At 37.7% G+C, this 21583-nt stretch overlaps 1 protein-coding gene across 1 annotated transcript in view; it reads right to left on the bottom strand.

Annotated features, from left to right (window-relative positions):
- The window catches only part of ell (elongation factor RNA polymerase II), a 30088-nt gene extending 9509 nt beyond the window's left edge, over window positions 1–20579 (bottom strand). The window contains exons 1-4 of the mRNA XM_084116607.1: window positions 20368–20579; window positions 9612–9656; window positions 3202–3323; window positions 868–1031 (exon numbers count right to left, since the gene is read on the bottom strand). Coding sequence (XP_083972733.1) covers window positions 868–1031; window positions 3202–3323; window positions 9612–9656; window positions 20368–20502 — 466 coding nt within the window. The 5' untranslated portion in view covers window positions 20503–20579. The remainder of the gene's footprint in view (window positions 1–867; window positions 1032–3201; window positions 3324–9611; window positions 9657–20367) is intronic.
- Between the last annotated feature and the right edge of the window lie 1004 nt (window positions 20580–21583).

The following is a 21583-nucleotide window of genomic DNA, read 5'->3' as shown; positions in this document are numbered from 1 at the left end:
TATGAGAATACTCGACAAAACCTGTGTTACTGTTCGTTCAAGCCTGAATAAGACCGGGATCATAAAATGTAAAACTAGCCAAACGATGAAAAAAAGATGTACGGATGCAGCGTTAATTACGTTTAATGTTGTAACACGTTAAACAGTCTTCCAGCCACTTCTGCTGGAATGTGCTCCTTCACATTTTTCTGGTCTAGTTTTATTCCTGTTATTCCTGCTGTACAAAATGCCCGCGTCACCTGCGCATCTCGGCAATTCTGCTCCAGCCGGAAGCAATTACCCAAACTGGTTCCGCGTGTTTATCACGCTAACGTACATATTTTACGACAGCAAATAAAAATTAATTATGAAGGCTATATTAAAATAAATTGATAGTATAAAATTCTTCAAAACCATCTACATTTTTAATTCCTGTAGGATTAAAACGTAATGCTTTTTAATGCCATTTAAGGCCTTAGTTTTCGCGAAACTCATTTAATGACTTTTAATGCCCCGCGGAAACCCTGTTTAAGGACCCGCAGGGACCCTGTAATTATTTATTCCAATTTTTTATTTGACTTCACTGGCACATTTGACTTGATCTTTGGTGAAAGCTAGTGTCTGATAGTATTGTGCAAGTTACAGAGTACTCCATATAATATTTTTAGTGAGCACCGGAACCAACAGCTTCATAAATTATGTAGCACGCTGCAGTTTCAGACATGTGGAGACGAACTGGCTCTGATCGCAACCCCCTCTTCCACCTGTCTGTGTGCAGCATGTGTAAACAGATGGGATTTTGACCAAAACGAGGTTCTTCCGCTCAAGCCTTACACAGGAACAGTCGCATACATTCAAATGTGGCGGCCCAAGATGCGTCAAACCTACCCACGTATCTCCCGCCAGGCTTGATGACAATGGCTCCACGGCTGCGGGTCTCCTCCTCGGCCTGAGCCATGCTTTGCCTGGCTTTCTGGTAGGAGTCGTCCGTGGCGCATACCGTGATTTTGTCCTGGATCCCTCCGAGGCAGTCCAGTTGTATGCTCCCTTCACTGGACAGAAACCAAGCCTGTCAGACACTCCAAATGGCACCGACTACACCTTCTCACCAGTTATGCATTTCAAATGTGTTGCAATGGCTCATTTACAGCCCAGGTGGTTGGATGGGCGTCCTGTAAAGGGCAACACCTGTAGAGAGGTTCCTTACGGACAGCTCACCCACCCTGAAACCCTGTCAAATGCCTTTGATCTGCTTCCCCTAAGCTTGGCAACATCTGATCACAGTTAAGGCACATAGTGTTTTCCCACTATGCCTGTGCAAAACAGCAAGTTGGCAGGTTTTCGAAAATAGTCGGAAGGAAGCCCTGTAAAAATAAGCTGCTAAAGTCACTGAATATGCATATTCTCAGCAGACAACTAGAAGTCCGACAGTAATGGTCTTGAAACGTTTTGATGAAGCAAGTGAATTTGTTGCGAAAGCGATGCTTTGATGGCTGATGCTACAGATAAATTTAGAGAACTTCATGTAGAGGGTTTATAGTGCACTGACAATGTTAGTACGGCTGACTAGATTAGGGCTAGTTTTTTTTTTTAGGGTTAATATTTAATTAAATTATATAAAATTCAGTTTATTTCATTTAAAATATTCAATATGCATACAAATAATTGTAAGTATCATAAATTATGGAAAAACTACACTACTGTGTGTGGTTAGTAAGAATTTTAATTAAAAAAATTAACACTATTCAAAAAGAATGCATTCAATTGATCAAAAGACAAAGAAAATAAGATAATTTAAGATGAATAGATAAAAATTACAAAAATAAAAATATTAAGCAATAAGCAGCACAGCTATTTTTAACATTCATAAGAAATGTTAGTAAGGATGCTGAAAATTCAGCTTTGTATCATAGGAATAAATTACATTTAATATACTAAAGTTATAATAATTTCACACTTACTGTTTTTTTAACTAAAATGCAGCCTTGGTGCTTTTTCGGCTTCTTTCAAAAACAAAAATCTTACTGACCCCAAAATTTGGGACAGTAGAGTATATTTATAGAATTTATAATTTAATAAATGTAAAAAAAAGTATACTTATAAAAATATATTTAAAAACTCAGTCAACCTAACAAACCATACCAAACTGGCACTTGACACAGGAGTCATGTGATCTAGTGGTTGAAGACATAGGCTGACACCATGCGCCACTGCTTCCGTGTCCTAACGCTCTACCACACGCCCCAAAACAACAAACGAAGCTAATGTACACTCACGATGTGATGTAATACGACCGAAAAATTATAATCCTAACCTTTATCTTCATAATGAAATCCAAGATGGCCAGACAGCGATTCATCTTTTATAAATCTGGAACGCTGAGAGCACGGAGACTGTAGTGTACGCCGTACGTTTTTAAATGCTTAGCTTAAATGTGTATTATGAATAAATGGTGCTCATAAACAGCTTCTGAGATAGTATTCTCAAGTGAAACGAGTAGAGGCTTGGACCTGGAATGAGCATTCCTTACATCATGATTTAACAAGCGGATAAGATCAAACCCCAAAAGGGTGATCCAGAATTCAAGGTCTTTGTCATCATTATACAATGATCTACAATGCTAGGAGGCCCGTCCATGTAAAGTAAAAAAAAGAAAAAAAGGAAAAGTAGTTTACTTTCATTGAACGAAAGCCACAGCTAAAATGACAAATGAGCTAATTATGTGGTGCTGAAGATGGTGAAAACTTGGACTAACTGCATGAGAAATTCATTTCACACAAATCGACAACAAATGGCTTAGAAAGCCTTTTGTTGTAGATTTGTTGTAGAAAGAGAAACTCACGCAACATGTAACGCCTGAACTTCAGCTGACCCTTTGATCTTATTGTGAACATGGGAGGACATTAACAGCAGCAACAGTATGCATTCCCAGTTTCCTCCTCATTTGGTTGGACAATTGGCCAAATTCAATTTATTCTCTCTGTTCTGGTGTTCATCCAGAGCTGAACAGTAGCGAGAACAGAGAAAGGAACAGATGGCGCTCGTAACGATGCCATGGATGCAAGTTTTTTGACGTTGTCTGAAGAAATCAAATCAACTGTTTTCATGGTTTTCCGTTTCCTTTCAAAAAGACAAACGCACTTGTACATCAGAAATCGTTAAACTACCTTGAGACGGCATGGATCTGTCGGAATAAAAGATGTGGTTTATTTTCTCTCTTACCTTGTAATATACTGCTGAATGCAGTCGAAGCTGCCCTGGGGGTTGTCCTTCCCCACGTTGGACAGGTAGAACGTAAACGTTCGCAGCTCATTTGGATTCTCTGACTGCGGTATTGAGATTTTCTGTTGACACAGAGGAGAAGAGCAGCCAACATAAGCATTGAGACAGACGAGAGAGAAAACCCTGGCTGGTACAAAATGGATTACACAGATTTACTTCTATAAAAAGGTTCAAGTTCTATTTTCAAAAATAAATGAATAAACAAAACAGAAATATGAATGAATGAATTAGGGCTGCAACAACTAATCGATAAAATTGATTATCGATTATCGAAACCATAAGCCAGTCACGTCGCAAGATTTGCACTTATCCTCTTTTAAAAACAACTGAGGTTTGTGGCCTTAAGGGGCCCTTCTGTAATCTCCTTAATGTGCAACCATGCCGACCAACCCCCGGCTCCAGCAGCCGTCACACAGGTGTTTCAGCAGCACACCTGAGAAGCCAGCAAACAAACGTGTCGTGAGCCAAATTACACCCATCAACTGAGCAGCAGCTGTCAAGCACAGATGCACGGCTGGAAAGCGTGGCCAATAATTTCACAGCAATTTCCTGAGATTCGTCTTGTGCGAGTGGCAACTCTACCTGCCTTGTTCCTTCTCGTATTATTTTAGGTTTTAATTTCTCATTTAACAAGAGAACTGATCTCATCCACAGAGATACACGAGCACACTGACATTGTGCACGCAGCAGGAATGCTCCTTAAACTCAGCAAAAAACAGCAAAAGTATACCTTTAATATGGGGGGGGGGGGGGATTAAATATAATAATAAAAAAGAAATAAAGTATTTGTATAATATATTTGTATAAAATGTATACATTTAAATAGTATTATTATTATTATTATTATTATTATTATTATTATACAAAATCAATTTTATAAATTTAACAATTACAGACAATTTAAATGACTTAATTCTACAAATAATAATAAAATATTTTTAAAGTATATTGTTATGAGTATTAGTTTATACATTTGTTTTTTCAATAAAATAAATAAATAGTAGGTTATATCTACTATAAGAAAAAAATCATAATTGATTAATCTGTTAATTATTTCTTTTTTTATCCATTATATTAAAAACTGTTATTGCACATCCGGCCCAATGCTGTCCTCCACACAATGTACAATATAAAGGCTATAAAAACAAATATAGTGAATGTATCCATGTAGACCATGCTATACATTAAGTGTTAAAATATAACTTTCTATAACTTTTTCCCGCAGAGGCCCAGTGAACGGTAACCCGACAACATGTGTTGAGCACTGGCTCTGTTTACCCAGGGTTCCTCACCCGCGTGTGGCCTGCAGGTGCCGACTGCAAATAACAGCCAGCGTCCGAGGCTCACACCACCAGCCCGAGCGCTCCCTCGGCTCAACGCTTTACTTCGCTGGCTCACACGCCATTTTTCACACTCCCACTTGAGATATTCAACAAGCAAAGACGGCGGGTCCATAAGCTCTGCTGCCACTTACGATCACTCAGTGGTGTCGCAATAAAAGCTGTTGATTTACATTAGCAGTTACGGCTTTTATTTTGTTGCGTTTTATTATATGCCTTGGCTGAGACGTCGCAGTTTAATACGCTTTAAGAAATACAAATTGCAATTCATAGTTTCTTCATTGAGAAAACATGACGCAGCTGCTAACCTCACTTTCTAGACGCGCTGTCACTGACTGAGAAAAAAAAAACCCACAGAGAGGAAACGCTCTCAAAGGAAGCGCTTGCGTCACAGGCCAAAAACATGATGTGCTTCAAAGAACAAAATCTACTGAGTAACAGTCAGTGCAATTAACTTTTTCTTTTAAATTGTAATATTTTAAAATGTAATTTATTCCTGTGATGCAAAGCTGAATTTTCAGCGTCATTACTTCACATGATCCTTCAGAAATCCTTGTTGCTTAACACACATTTCTTATTATCAATGTTGACAATTATCAATGTTGCTTAATATTTTTGTGAAAACATTTTTCTTCAGTATTCTTTGATTAATAGAAAAGTTCAAAAGAACGGCAATTATATAAAACCAAAAATCTTTTTGTAAAATTATAAATATCTTTACTGTCACTTTGGATCAATTTAAAGCTTGGTGGATTTCTTAACCATCAATTCTCTGGACTTATGGTCACTTTACCATTGCAAAATGCTGTACAAACCACTGAGCCTTCTGGGGAAAAAAAAATCTCCCAAAAGGTTATGAATCGACTCATCACAAGCAGTGAAAGAGCGTGACGTTACTGGACTTTCCCCAGGTCTCAACTCTGGTCCAAACCAGGAACAAAGCTTCTTCTTACGGCCATGTGGCGGCACCTCTGCTCCTCATTCCTGGACAAGAACTTTGCCTTGCTCATTCAGAAAGACCAGGCTGTCCACGTAAAGCTCATGGATGCACCTGCCCTTTGCTAATTTCAACCCAACCAATTGGTTACCAACGCAAGGCTGATGGGCCTGCGAGATAAACGCATTGTGTCGAGGAACATGTGCGACTGGCCATCCTTTCTGGTTCGCTGCATCCAAATAGCATTTCAAAGTTTCTCATGCTGTCTGCCTGCTCATATTATGCCACTAAAAGCTCTGATACAGCTTTAATTCGACAAGCAAACAGGCAGTCTTATCTCACATGTGACGCAGTGAACCGTGGTGAAGTGTGAACGTGCAGTTCCTGATGAGTCAGTAAATACACCCTGAAGTGAAATCCTACTGATGATTTATAGACAAACCACTATACATCCCAGAATAGCAAACATCTTTGACAACTGACAGTAATAAAACCGTAAATAAAACCGTAATCTTTTAAATGTATCTGGTGCACTTGAGTTTAAAATTAAAAGCTCTAACCCATGTTCAGTGTGCAAATTGAACAAAGGAAAAAAGTCTGTGAATTGACTTGTACCTGAACTTTAAAAGGGGACTCAACCCTCTTTTTAGTTGTGATATAGCATCACATTATATAATAATGCATAACAGGTGGCGCCACGATCCCAAATGCACGCTAAACTCACAGCATATTGATTCACTCTGAACTGAGCCGTTCTGAGACACGGAAAACACCGGATCACGAGCTGATTGCGCGAGTAAAGTGCGCGCTTCTCTTTGAAATGTGCAGCGCGAACAGAATATGGCCACAGCCTTCATTTGAGAAGGGGATGAAGCAATATTGCAATTTCAGCTCTTTTGACAGATACTTTGCCAAAGCAATGGTGCAAAACACAACGTTAACCTGTTAAGCTGTAACCCCACTTTTGAAAAATCCCAAGAAATGACATACCCAAACTGAAACAGATACAGTTCATGAACCCTTTGTACTAAAAGCACAAGTATGATCTCATTTGAAAGCTGACACCTGGCAGTTTATTGTAAATGTAGAATTAATTATTGTCATAATGACAAAAATTGTTATAAATAGCTTCAAAGTTTTGTAAAGTTATTAGAAATTATTTTTTATGAAACATCCTCATGAAAAAAAAATTGAAGTTGGCACTGGAGCAATCTAGAAATGCACTACAGCTAATGCCACATGTCTAAACATTTTATGTTTAAAATCTTAAGATAATAAGTCCAAAACTCTGTATTTAGTGAAATGTTTTTCAAGACCATGTCATGTGACTTTATTTTGATTTGACGCTAAAATGCTACTGATGTTTATTGTCATCTTCTAACCATCTATCCAGTATATTGTCTTTATTGTTTTGTGGTGCAAACGAGCCCCATTCAGTCTCAGTCTCCCCCTGCACACATTCACACCTCTCCAGCCTAGTTATGGCTCTAAATATGCATTTCTTTTGTCTGCATTATAGTTACTAACGACTGGCTATTCACAGGCTATTCATAGGGTTTCAGTCACTAATTTCTTTTCTTAAAGTTCACCCTTACATTTTAAACTGTATCAAATGCATTTCTTGAATAAAGAAACATTTCAGTAAGCATTCAAAAAATAATAAAAATATAACTTCTAGGTGGCAGGTGCACCTAGGGCTAGCTAGCATGTTAGCTTAGCACACCATCAATACACGACAATTTATGAGATTAAAACCATGTTTGTGCTTATAAACTTACTTTATAAAGCAAATCGAGTATTTTAAATAATTTTTTGTGATCTAATTTGGCTTCAGATAAAAAATCAGACAGAAAATATACTATTGGATAGTGTTCTGCACAACGATTCTATATAGATTAGCATTACATTATAAATATAATCTATTATTATGGAAATACCTGGCATGGATTGAAAAACACAGGTAACTCAAATATCATAGCAAACATGTTTATTGTCTTCAAAACTGCATGTTACAGCCATAGTTACAGCGCGATCTCGTTAGCTTTGTGTGTGTTCGAGGCTTCCTGGATTGTCACATGATTATGGCACTTCTTCATGTTCTAATACTGTGCACAGGGCGGCGAGGGCGCCCTCAGGCTATTGGTATGAATTCAAAACACAGTATCAGAGTTATGCAAACGCTCATAATGATTACATCGACGCATTTGGGTATAAATTCAATAAATATTATTCCTGTCTATAGAAATCTGATGTAAACCTATGAGAATATATCAATATTTCTCCAAATCTGCACATTTTTGAGCTAAAGCCCTGAGGCACGTTGTTTTGTGTATCGCTGTCATGACGACGGCACGGGAGTTTTTTTATGAATGAAAGCGGCTGACGCGCATAATTCATATCAAAGGTATCGACTAATTTTTTCATTTCATAACTCCTGAAACAAATTAAGAAATAACTGTCGCTATAAGTTTCTCAGAATACAATAGTGGTCAAATTCTGAAACTTGAGTCTTATATCTTTTTAATGATGTATAGTTTGTCAAGGTATAACATTAAATCTGATAGTAACTTTGAACTATATATAAATAAAACCGCTTCAGTGCGTCCGCGCTCTGGCAACGGTTAACAGGTTAAAGAACTTGTTATTAAGAAGTTAACCAATAACTGATATATTGCCAAGTCTATATTGTCTTCTTATAACAATAAACTAAATATATATTAATATTATTATTAATCATAATAATAATGGCCAATAACTATTAGCGATATCATGTGTCACTACGTGTCATTTTTATGGTGCGTTTCCTGTAATGAGTGTAGTGATGCACCAAAATCCTGGGCAATAAGCCAATAATTTTAATACACAAAACGACAATATATTTATTTTTATTTTAATAATAATAATAATCATCCAATACATTTCCGATAATCATTGGTCACCAATTTTCTGGTATTTAACAGTTTTATGTATATTGATTTTTTTTGGTATTGGCCAGAATTATGGAAACGAGCAGCCTGTAGATTCTACTAAACTTCTCCGTGTGTGTCCCACTGAAGAAATAAAGACGGTAAAGATCGGTTTCGAAAGACATGAGGTTGAGTAAATTTGTCAGTTTATTGGCTAAATGTCTGGGAAACATACGCCTTAAACAGCAATTGTTGCAAGTTTTATCATTAGGACAGAAGCAGTCATGTTTCCATAAGACTATTTCAGTTTAAAGTCACCGTGATCCAGACGTTGCGACCAACTTTACTTCAGTACTGTGACATTTTTCTGAGTGAAACTGAATATTAAATGAAAAAAAAGAGGGCGTGGCTTGTCTTTTCCTGCTGGGAATTGATCTAGAAAAGAGGGCGTTCCATTCAGCTCATTGTCAAAGCTCGCAGAAGGCTGACAAGAAAGGCCATTCTAGAGGGGAAGTACATTTTCAGATTTTGATCAAAGATAACAAATCATTTTGTGAATCAACTTGATCAGCACAGATGAATAGTTCACCACAAGACTAGTAACGTGCACTAACAAAGTAAATGGGGGTCAATTTTGATTTCATGCCTTCTGAAATCAGTGCGAGGCAGACAAACCACATTCTTCAACATATGTAGATAACAGCAACGTGAACATTTACTGGGCCATTTGCTGTCAGGTCTGGGTTGAGCTAGAGCGCAAAACTAGGTGTACAAAAATCACGTAGTGGGTTTTGATAACAGAAGAGGGAGATTAATTTGTCGTCAACCACTTCCTGTACAGTATGTCTGAGAAAATGTGTCCCGACCACTGTCAGTTTTGAAGAGTCGGAGATCTACACCAATGGCTGTCTATGACTTAGCATGGATTCACCGCTGATTTTGCAACAGTCAGCAGAGGATACTGTGGTTTCTGCGATGCGATGACTTCCAGCTACACAGTCAAATTCTCACTGCTTCCGTATTACTACACAACCAGGAAACTTCACATTAACTGGGGAGAATCCCAGGTTCACACAAGGTTTGTGGCTCCATGATGGAACATGACAATCAATGTTTCAAGTGGTTTATGGCCCCAAACAAAAGGTCGAACATTTTGTGCATACTCACCCCTTGGTTTCCTGTGAATCCTATTAGTGGTTTAGCAGTCAAGCCCTGCAAAACAAACAAGATAAATTATTCATATGAGAAATCAAAGTCAAATATATAATTATAAAGTGTGCATATATAAATAATTAGCCTATATTGTGATCACATTATTTATATACCACATATATACATATACATTTATAGTAATACAATATAATATACATATTTTATTGTTTTATGCTGATGGCGCATGGTTTTGAAATTATAAAATGAGGAATCATAACCAGATATGTTTTATTCATTTTAAGCTGACAGGCACTGGCATTTCCATTACTCAAAGCAGAGTTTAAATTTACAAGATGCTCTCAGATACTTCAAGGAGGAATCAAACACCAATAAACATGCAGACTGTTTGATCAACACTAGAAAAGCTCTACAAAGCGCTCCATAATACACTCCCGAAACCACGTCTGGTATTTCAGATTTCAAATACAGGACGTGCAAGTGCAATAAGAGGACGCTTTACAAGTAATTCCTCGCTTGAGCCATGTGGTTTGTTTCCCAATATAAAGAGCTTTAGCCCAGGCAAGAGCAGAGTTTCAGCAGGCACTCAAAAGACTGGAGCATGTGCCAAGAAAATGAAAAGAAAAAAATAATAATAATACCCACAATGTCATCAGATCAAACCCATGGCACTCAGTAAAGGCTAGTTGTTTATGACATTTATATAGAGCGTTCTGGAGTAATTGCGCAGTGGAGCGAACTACATCGGCTACATGGCCTTGAGTAGCGCAGACAACTTGAATATGAAGGGTTCAGCTCCGGCCATCATTGTCTAAAGCAATCATGCCACCTACGACCCACTTCATACTAAATAACGCATCTTTTATAGACAAGTATTCATCAACAAAGCAATTTCAGTAAACACACTAGATTCATCTGGGGCTGACAGAACAATCTGAACGCGAGCACTTATAACGTTAATGTTGGAGCTGGAAAAGGCCAATTGTTCTGGTCCATTCAATCAGCCAATCAAATGGCTGAATCTCAAACAAGGTGCTTTGGTGCTAATTAGCGAGGTAGATGAGCTGGAAACGTCTCGCTGGGCGATTCAGGCCGAATTCCGCAAAAAGCGCGACATAGGAGTCTGAGAACATCTCGTCTGGTTAGTCGCACCAGTCACTGTGGGCTCGTTTCTTGGAAGGAAGCATTTCTCAAACCACAGAGTGTAAACAAAACATGTCGCACTTCCTTCCTCAGATAATACCGTTGAGAAGAAAAAAGGGAAACTAAAAAGAAAAAGTAAAAGATTATACCAGTAAATAGAACTAGGTGTTTTGGAATGATAGTAAAGATGTTAGTCTTGTTATAATGACAAAAATCAGGCAGCCAATCACATTCCACCCATTTTTCACATTTATTTGCATTTGTTAATCTATCATCACTACTACTGATAATCAGGGTTTAGTGTTTGCTCAAAAGGGTTAGTTTTCTCGACAGTAGTTGACCTGAAAGGAAGAATGGACCATTGAGCAACAGTTCATGCTAGGGCCAAACGATTAATCATAATGCAGGTCAATGGATGAAAGAGACGGAAAAAAACAAAACAAAAAAAACACCTTTTTAACTTGAGCGGCATGTTTTTAGAACACCGCGTCAGACAGCAAAGGATATTACACACAAATTTAATGGTTAAAGACATCCGTCTAGCGCAGTTTTACATGGAAAAGTAGCGCAGTGAAACAGAATTTAGTTCTGTGTGAACGGCCCTTAACCTTGCAGTGAAATGAAAGCGCAATGGCTTAACGTTTGACATGAAGAAATAATTAGAACGTTAGTATAATTATTTAAACTATTATTATTTTATAGTCATATTGATATATAAACAATTTTTGGCCAAATTGTGCAGCCCTTCAAAGTACAGCAAACATGGAGCTCAAAGAAAATCGCACTGCAGATCGCAATTTAAAATAAATAATCTCAACTTCAATTTTCCCCTTGAATACTATAGTGCAGCCCAAGTTCTTAGCATGTCCTATACGTCGGCCAATGTGACTTTTTGTAACGTCCAAGTATCAGGCCTTCACACCAGCTGAACGTATAATCAGTGTTTGTACAGTTCATCTTTTCACCTTTTTATCCCTGCGAGAATATTCAAGAGTCAACATGACGACTTGGGTAGCCGAAGTCACAAAGCAGGTAATGCAAACTCATCCAAATCTGGCTTTCTAAAAACATTTAAAATATTGACAATGTACAGACGATGTAAAACTGGTCACGATCTCAAACATTCCGAGCTCAAATCGTGAGACTGCAGTAGCATGTCATCATGGCTCATTTCATCTAGTTTGGCAAATTGTACAAATGCATTGAAGCGCTGTGCTCGGTCCATGGGGTTCTGGGTCACATCAGGAAATGAATAAATCATCCTTTTGATTCCATCTGTGACTGAGATGCACGTGTAATGAAGACATTACACTGCAGGCACAGGCGGTGTATGGCAAAATCCAATGCAATGGTAATTACCGGCATCTGTACATTCATAGAAGTCAGGACACAGGAAAAATTAGCTAAATGTATAGGCCTATTCTATATGGACAATGTCGAGTCGTATGCATGTAATAATACATCAATTCAGATTCATATGAACTGCAACAGATGATAATTAGGCCTGGTTGTGAAGGCTGAAGGGTTTATTACTGTAGGGCTCAACCATAAGGATGATCTGACGGCCTGGGGTCAGAGTATAAGTATTTCAGGTCAGTTGATGGCAGGCCAGAAATTTAATATGGAGTCTATACAAATTATTCAATTAATTTTTTTTTAAATGATAATTTTCTGAAAATCTCAGTCATATTTTCTGATTAATTAAACTATTTTTGCAATATATATATATCTTTTAGTTGTAATAAAATATGGGGTCAGGGAAAAGGCTGAATATGTGAACGTCTGAACTACACACACACACACAAAAAAAAAATCCTTATTGTCCAGGCCTGTTAGTTCCTTGATCAATTGAAATACATTTAAGAGATAAACATGACGATCAGATCTCAAAAGCGTTATAAATACAGGCAACAACCCGAGTCGGTCTCTCTCCACAGCCCTAAAAAGAGTGCAACCCTCAGCCTGTTCATTTGAATGGGCTGCTGACATGTCACTATTCACTGGGACACGAGCCCAGAACGTTCCACAGAGCTAACCTTGGGACAGAGGATGGCTCCGGACCAACACTCACAGTCGGAACCCCAGCGGATCACACAACACGGATCTAGGCGGAGCACCGGCACCAATTTTGGACGACGCTAGATATGCACAGATATGGACGTTAAAAATAAGTGATTTGTTGACCGGTATAATAATAGCTATGTAGTATCAGCATATCGATAAATTAGATTTCTATATTTCTACCTCAGATATATTTATTTGATCTAGATTTATAATACCAGTCCCCATAACAAAATAATCATCAGTTTCAAGCATCCCAAAGCTGTGGAAGTGATTCAGCAAGGACACCAGGACTCATAACAGCAAAATTAATGAAAAACTTGTTTTTAATGAGCATGATCTATTTTCAGGTTTGAAATATGACCTTTAATCCACAATATGCAAATTAAATCATAGTGAGGAGTGAAATGGTTTAACAGCATAAAAAAAAAAAAAAATGGTCAAAATGAACCTCAACACAAAGTGCAGTGGTCTCATGACAGCCTGACATTTCAGAGTCATATTTGGCACTAATTTTGGTTTCCCAGGCCCTAGTTTCAGCATTGAAAAATGTAGAATCAGCATTCCTTAAATATCCATGACACAGTGGCTGACCTCCACGTGAATCCAGTCCATCCTACTGCAGTCAGTGAAGAATGGCTCATCAAGTAGCACAAATGGACAAAACTAAACTGGCTTGGTCTGAGTTCATGTTATCAGAATGACATCTTGGCCACATGTCATTATAAATACATTATACTACTACTACTAGCAAAAACAATCTTTATTAGGATGAGCAAACTCAAAACATTGAACCAAAAATATGAATAAACAGCAGTATTTAACAATGATCCGATGAAGAAAGTACAATGACACAAGGAGACTTTAGTGAACTCTACCGAGGAATGAATCAGAAAATCTATGTTTGGACTACCCAATTAAAATGAGTTATCCGAACAGTGATTCACTAAAACTGATTAAATGAAATGATTCAGATTTCCCAAAGTCATCTGTCAGACATTCTCATTACTGGAAAGGCTACATTTATAAAGATTTTTTAAAGAAAAATAATAGTTACACTACTGAAAAGAAATTGTTAGCTAATAAGCTACTAGTAATACTGCTTAAAAGTCAGATAACTTGATAAACATGTTTCTTGGTGTTCATTCAACATGAGGGTGAGTAAATAATTTAATTTTGGGGGTGAACTATTCCTTTTAAACTACCTGTGAACTCGTTTAAGCACCAGGCTTGGAACCAGTCAGATAAGGCCATCGCTTGAGAGACGACAAATCGATGGCAGTCACCTGTGGAACTGCAAAAAAAAGTGCAAACTAAGAGGAAAGTAAAGACTCTGCTGTTTGTGCTTCCCCTCCAGTGTCACTTAAGCCATTACGTTGGTCGATAACACCGGACACCAAATGCAGAGGCAAAACACCCACCGTGTAATGTAGTTTATCCATGAAGGAGTAGATAAACATTCTCAAGATCATTATGTCACTTTAATGACTGTTTCTGCAGACTCCTGACCGAAGACATCTCGAAGAAATGTAATGTAGAAATTCCAAGAACAACGTCTGAATTACTTCAACTATTGACACCTTAAGACTCTGTGCCAAGGCTCCAACTTCCTTTTGATGGCAAATCCAGTCCAATTTGATTCTTTCTTCACCATCAACATGTCAATTTGATAGCAAAGGGACTAATCTGAAAAATCATTGTTTATACTACGCACCGGAAATTAAGCTACTGAAAATATTCGGCCGAATATTTTGGCTAAAATAGTTTTGGTGTGCCAAAATATTGATGTCAATGGTTTCGGCCCTTGATAACTACTTCATCCGAAAAAGAAACTTAACATTTCTCTGCTGTTGAGTTTCAGTGTGTATTTCATGCAGTTCAACTGAAATGCTAGTGTTCGGCTTGTTGCCGAAGAACTTAACTATGACTGGTTGACTATGACTTGGTTTTGGTAAAAAAAAATGTAGGTAAAATTGGTGCATCCACTAGTTTATACATTTACATACTAAAGAATTGACTACATCTACATTAGGCTACATCTACATTAATCCGGATACTCAGTCCACACTAGCATTTTCAGGCGTGTTCCACAAGTTTCTCATCTACACTGAAACGTCATCTTACTGCACATGTGTTAACCCTCACAAAAGCTTACTGATATACAGATGGAAAAATAAAGTTATCGCACAATTATTCTGGCAGGATCATTTTATTTAGCAAAATATCTCACCAATTCACTGATGCGTCCAGGTCGAACGCAGTAACCATATGTTCTAAACAACTGCTCGTGTATTGCCGGAAGACAGCAAATGCGAGGAGCCTACATTTTCTGTCATCTTTGCAGGACTGTGATATGAAGTGTATGCAAAGTAACATTTCAGCAACTGTGTGAAAGTGAATAGCACACAACAGGCACAATACCGGTATAAACATGAATATCTATTGGTACAATATGCGTCACATGACTAAACATGCGTCATCGTTTTCAAAGTGCACACTAACATGTGAAAACAGCATTTTCAAATGTATCCACTTTGGAGAGCGTTTTCAAAAAGCTTTTCTACTCCGGACAAACTGCATTGTAATATTTCGGTCATTTGAAATTATTGCAAAGTCTGTAAACAGGACGTTAACACAGGCCAGAGATGGGACACCCTGAAGACAGACGCAAAGAGAAAGCAGACGCACCAGCAGAGCAAATATTGTACCAGGCACAGCAAGCTCAAAATGCTCAAAATATAGGAAGAAAAAAATAAAATATTGAATTAGGAGTGGGGGTTTATATATGAATGCATCTCTGATGGGTGACTATCTTCCGAAAAGTTTTGATGGCCGCCTTCTTTTCCTCTTACCTCAGTATAAAGTAGTGTTTATAAGCGCAGCGCTGCTTTCTGTACAGCGGTACTCAAAGAAACCGCTCCAAAAGAAATTTGTCTGGTATCGGAATTGGACAATTTGCTTGTAAAATCAGAACTGGCCATGAAAAATCATGATTGCTGGATCACTAATGACGACATAACTTAGTGACCGTTCACACAAAAATTTAATCTCTGTGTCCCTCTCATGTCATCCAAACCCTTATGACATCCTTACATTTTCATGTGAAATATCATTTTAAGGAGACTTTGAAAACTATTTTTGCTTTCTGTGCGACGACTCTTTGTTGGATAAGTTCAGTTACAACAAACAGAAAAAGCAACAGTGTGATGAAATTAACCAAGATGCCACAACACATTTCCCTATTGACATTCAAACAACAGGCCAGGGCGGCCCCGTAAAATGGCTGACCCATTTATTTGCAGAGCCAAGTCATTCTGATTATCACTGTTTTTCTCTCCATCAAGCATCAAGAACCAAAGAGGTAGGCCCAGCTCTCATCCTTATACAGTATTGATAAGATGCGACAGACACAATCTACTTTTTTCCACAGGTAACTAAGATGCACACGTGATGCAATCTGGCCATCACTGGCAGGTGCGAAAAATGGTTGCATGTTTTGTGCATGAAATCAGTTCTGCACGATCCTCCTCTTCATTAACATTGTCAGGGTCTGAATCTGGCTCGAACTGGTTTGAAATTGACGCCATATGTAATATTTACACTAGAGAAGAACTTGCAGTTATGGAGGCGCGTGACAACACACTGGGCCAGCTAACCAATCACAGCACATTTCGTATTTCCGAAGGAGGGGCTTCATCGAAATCGGAGTGTTCGAGCCAGACTGGGAGAGAGGCACAGTAATAATGTTAAATGTAAAAAATAAAAATACGTTTTTTGAACAATCAAGCATGAAAACATTCTAGTACACCCCAAAAACAAAACTACAAACTTTATAAAAGGGCATAATAGGACCCCTTTAAGCAAAGTTTCCTGTGCTAGACATGAACGAGACCTCAAATCATGTAACTTAATGAGGACACATGAGCTATTACTTTTCTAAAAGCTGGGACACACCAAGCCGAAGGTTGGTCGTCGGGCAATGCCGTTTTTGAGCATTGGTTGACTTATTTCAAATGCAGACAATTTTCATAATACAATAACCCAACCGGAATGAAGAGTAATCAGCATGATTGATATTGAAAAATGACACAAAAAAAAAAAAGACTATTGATACCAGATGATATAGACAGATATTTATATGACAATGACAAAGACAAAGGCACAGAACGCACGTTCTAGTTGACAATCACCTCCAGTCCCTTTGGTGTGTTCAAGCGCAGCTTTTTGACCGAGACGCAGCTGATGAGAGGCGACAACAGTCAGCTTTCATCGCCACTAGTTCTTTGACGCTGGCTTGGTGTGTCCTGGGCTTAAGAGGTCAAAATTATGATTTTCACTAAAGATGCATTGATATTAAATATTCATATAAATGTCTGAATAAAATAATAATCATATACATTTATATACACAAATAGATTCCTATAAATTCCCATAAACAATTGTTTAAATTAACTATCAATTAATCGTTAACCGTAACCTCTGAATCCGAAGCGGGGGTGCTACTAAGTTATCAGGATACTTAACTAGTTGCTTAACCAACACAAAATAGGCGGCATTTTAAAGGGGTCATCGGATGCAAAATTCACTTTTATATGGTGTTTGCATATAAATGTGTCTTTGCAGTGTGTGGACACAACCACCATACAATGAAAAAAATCCATTCACTCCTTTTTTTAATCCTCAGAAAGTCTAAACAATCTCAATAATCAAGCCATTTAGATTTTCTGAGCAATATGATGTCAATATTGCTCATGCTTCGCCCACGACCACTGACGGACTGTCCCGTATTAGCATATATCCGCCCTCAGACATTTGTATACTGTTCACCAAGACAGGTTGCCAAGGCAGATTACGTCTTGTGAGACACCCCCCATGGAAGAAAGGGGTGGGGTGAGCAGTTGCTCATCATCATTTAAAGAGACATGCACCGAAACGAGTCGCTGTTTTTGAGGAGGTAAAAAGGGAGCTGTTTTATACAACCATTGAGGAATTTTAACCAATGTATGCTACAAACTTTACATGAAGACCCTAAAGAATCACACCGACTTGTGGAAAATGGGCATCCGATGACCCTTTTAAAGCTTAGAAGCTTTAATTATAGGGAATATGAACATCACGTAACAAGTCCTTTTAAATTGCTGACATATTAGAAGTGCTCTATTTTCATAGCGTGAAAAAAATTACTTTTACATGAAAATGTGATCTGTAAAATCACAGTACATAGAGTTTTATATATATATATATATATATATATATATATATATATATATATATATATATATATATACACAAAAAGTTACGCATTACGTATACACAATTTGTATATGCTGTAAACAACAGAACAATAACTTGAATTATTAATTATTTAAGGCTAAACATTTAGAGGTTCACATTACCTTCATTTTTTTAAATATATTATTCATAAGAGTCCATTTGGAAAAGGTTATGCTGTCAATTAGCAGATAGGATTCATAGAGTTTGTGAAATCCAGTAAGTACTTAAATACAACGTCAAAGCATGTGCATGTTACACAACACCTGTCACATAAGTAGCCAACATGTTTCAAAACACGAGACGAAGGATTTAACAGATGCATTAATTAAACTACTTTTAAGAACGTTGCAACATTTCAAATCAACAAGCTCTTCAGAGGACAGTTGAGTCGAACACATTTAAATGTGTGATAGCTATCAAATAAAATGGCAAAAAACAAATCAGAAAAAATAAAAATGACCATCTAGACTAATTTCTCATGAGCAACCAAAATGCCCTAAGCAATGAAAGCAAAAGTACATATGCAAATATACCAAATGAAGACTATCCTACTCTAAACTTACAAGTAGCATTTATGCACTCTGCTTGAAAGCTAAAAATACTCCAGAGCAAAGCTTCAGCCTCCCTCACAGTGTCACATGTATCCAGTCGACTTGAGTTTCACATATCACATCTAAAGAATACGCCATGTTAATCACTGCATAAGAGAACACTTAAACCAGACTTAGATAAGCTGACATTCACTATTTTATCCAACTGTTACAAACGGCTTGGGTGTAGGCCGAAAGTTGTAATTTTATTCCTACAATCCCTTTTTTCTGACATCATCAGAAGTGTGACTCAACTTCCACTCCAGTTTGAATACGGAGAGTCTTGGCCTTTGTTGAATTTTGGATCGAGTTGCATTCGCTTTATTCTACCAAACATGAACCGCGCAACACGAGGGTCTTCCTTAGATCTGAAACAGCGCGGACAAATCAATGCATGTTATTAACAAATATCATCCACCTGACCAACCTGTTGTATCCGCAATAGTTCACAATCCCTTCATCCAAAAGGTGAGAACCCAAACCAAGTCATTGGACACTCAACTGGGCTTCTTGAAGATGTGGCAGCCATGTTTACACTCATTCATGATAGATTCCAATGGCATTAACAACTCACAATCTCAAAGACACAGATTCACTGCTTTGCAATGTGGAAAACAGCGTCCAACTAAAACTGGTGGGTTCAAATTACACTTAAAACTGCTGAATACAAATTAGAAGCAGGGCTGGTTTAAAATAGAAACAATTGGTTCAGGCTCATAGGCAGCATCTTTCATATCTTATCCAAACTTCTACAGCTTACATTAAGCACTCGTTTCTGGTTTAAACTAGGACTTTTATATTCAACAAACAAATGTTATCAATGCAACGTCATACGTTCAAGTTAAACCCTGACTGCCTTGCATTACTTTATCTTTTTTTTTTTTTTTTTTTTTGAGTAGATAAGCTTGTTGGCTTGTAAAAATGGCCAATACACATATTAAAAACAAATCAAATTTGTAAAAATGATAATTAATGGGTTTAATTCCACTGTGACAAATGTCCATTTTATTAGAAAATTGACTAATGAACTAAAATAAAATATGAAGACATACATATACATATATATATATATATACACACACACACACATGTCTGAAAAAGTGCATTTCATATTAAGTTCCATTTGATATTGCATAATTGAAACATTAAAAAGGTGCCTCTCAACCTTTTGGATTAATTTTTCATGATCTTTAACTTAGCAATTAAGTAATCTTGTGGTCCCTTGCTGGGCCCCTGGTTGAGAGCCAACATAACTAGGAAAAAAAATGTCTATTCATTATTGGAATTTCCATGACTTTCCCAGACCTGTAAATCGCAATCCTACAATTCTCAGGCATTTCCAGGTTCTCCAAGAACCTGTGAACCCAGTTGCTTTAAACCAAACTAGACTGTCCGCCAACAGACCAACATATAACAAGTTATGCATTTTTTTTTAATTACCTGCTGTAGGTTTAATTAATGGTTTCATTAGTGTATGAAGTGCTTAGTTAATAAGGAAGGTAACGACAGCAAATGACAGGGATTGGTTTGCTACACCAAAGTTCCTGGTCGCTTTAAGGGGAATTTGTTCAGCTGAGAGGGTGATTTGCTGTCAGGCAGGGAAATAACTGTCGCCTGCTGCTGCTCACTGTTAGCCTGTTAGCAATGTTTATCCAGTCTCGCGTTGCGGTCGACGCGCGTCTTACCTTGTTGCTCTGGTAGTCTTCAAATGCTCGCAGCGCGCTGTCAGTCAGCTTGACGTGATAGACGGAGATGTTGCTGCCATTGCTCACTCTTCCACAGGACAGTCCGTAGCACTGCTCCTCCTTCAACGCCGCCATCTTGCTCGCATTTCCCACCACGCTCACGCGCCTCTGCCGTGAACGCAACAAGCAGCTCGAGTGAGGGAAGGGTATGATTATTCATGAGGCTTGAATTACGTACAGGCTTAAGGGGGCGTGGCTTCGGGGTAATCATGAGAGGGATGGCCAGTGATGGGAAGTCTGGCTCATTTCCGCGATTCGGTTCTTTCGAGCAGATCTTTTCAAAGAACCGATTCGAAAACGGTTCTGCTGTTTTTTTTATGATTACTGATATATTACAAGCTCTAAAAACGCAACACATTTGTATCTGTGTATCTTTTCGTCTTCTTTGTTTTGTTGTTTCCATGTCTATCTGTATTGCCTTAATGCTTTGATATTTTGTACGGTTTAATAAATTAAAAAAGCTATAAAAGCCACAGGAACATACTGCTGTTAATAACAATTGTGTTTTATTATTAAGGGCGTTTATAATGTCTCGATTCATATTTTTGCTGAGATTGATTTTTTTTTAGATCTTGTTTAGATCCTAAATCTTATTTACATAATTGGCTACACAAAACTAAAATTGATTTACTTTTAGTTCAAAAGTCGCTGTTATGCACATTAATAAAACAGACAATCAAGCCATAAACATAAGTTTAGCATAGTTGGCGAATAAAGTAACTTAATTTTTACTTATAGTTCTTTGAGTGAGTGGATTTGAGAAAGAATTATTGACTCGAGATTCAGTCCAATTAATGAACGAATCGTTGCGAACCGTTTCACTGAAAAGATCTGACTCGAACGAACAATTCTTTCATGCACTGGACATCGCTAGAAATGACAGATGAATGGCGTCATTAGAAAGAGCTTTGAAGCACTATTTTGTCTTTATTTTCCAAATATATATCAACAATAAGACAAACGTATATGTTTAGCAATTTTGATTTGATCATGTTTGGCAGTGTTTTTGTACACTGGAAAACTCTTGGTTGGGGGTGGGGGAAGGTTTTGGATCGAACGCTTCACTCAGAATTGCGTCAGAATAACGTCAATGATCTGAAAAAACCCCCCATGAATAGGGAATGCCCCACAAGACTACAACGAAAGGGATGAGGAT

This window comes from Abramis brama (assembly GCF_963993115.1).
Source record: "Abramis brama genome assembly, chromosome: 6".
Taxonomy (NCBI): Eukaryota; Metazoa; Chordata; class Actinopteri; order Cypriniformes; family Leuciscidae; genus Abramis; species Abramis brama.
The sequence above is the reverse complement of the archived record's forward strand: the minus strand, read 5'-3'. Positions and strand labels throughout refer to the sequence as shown.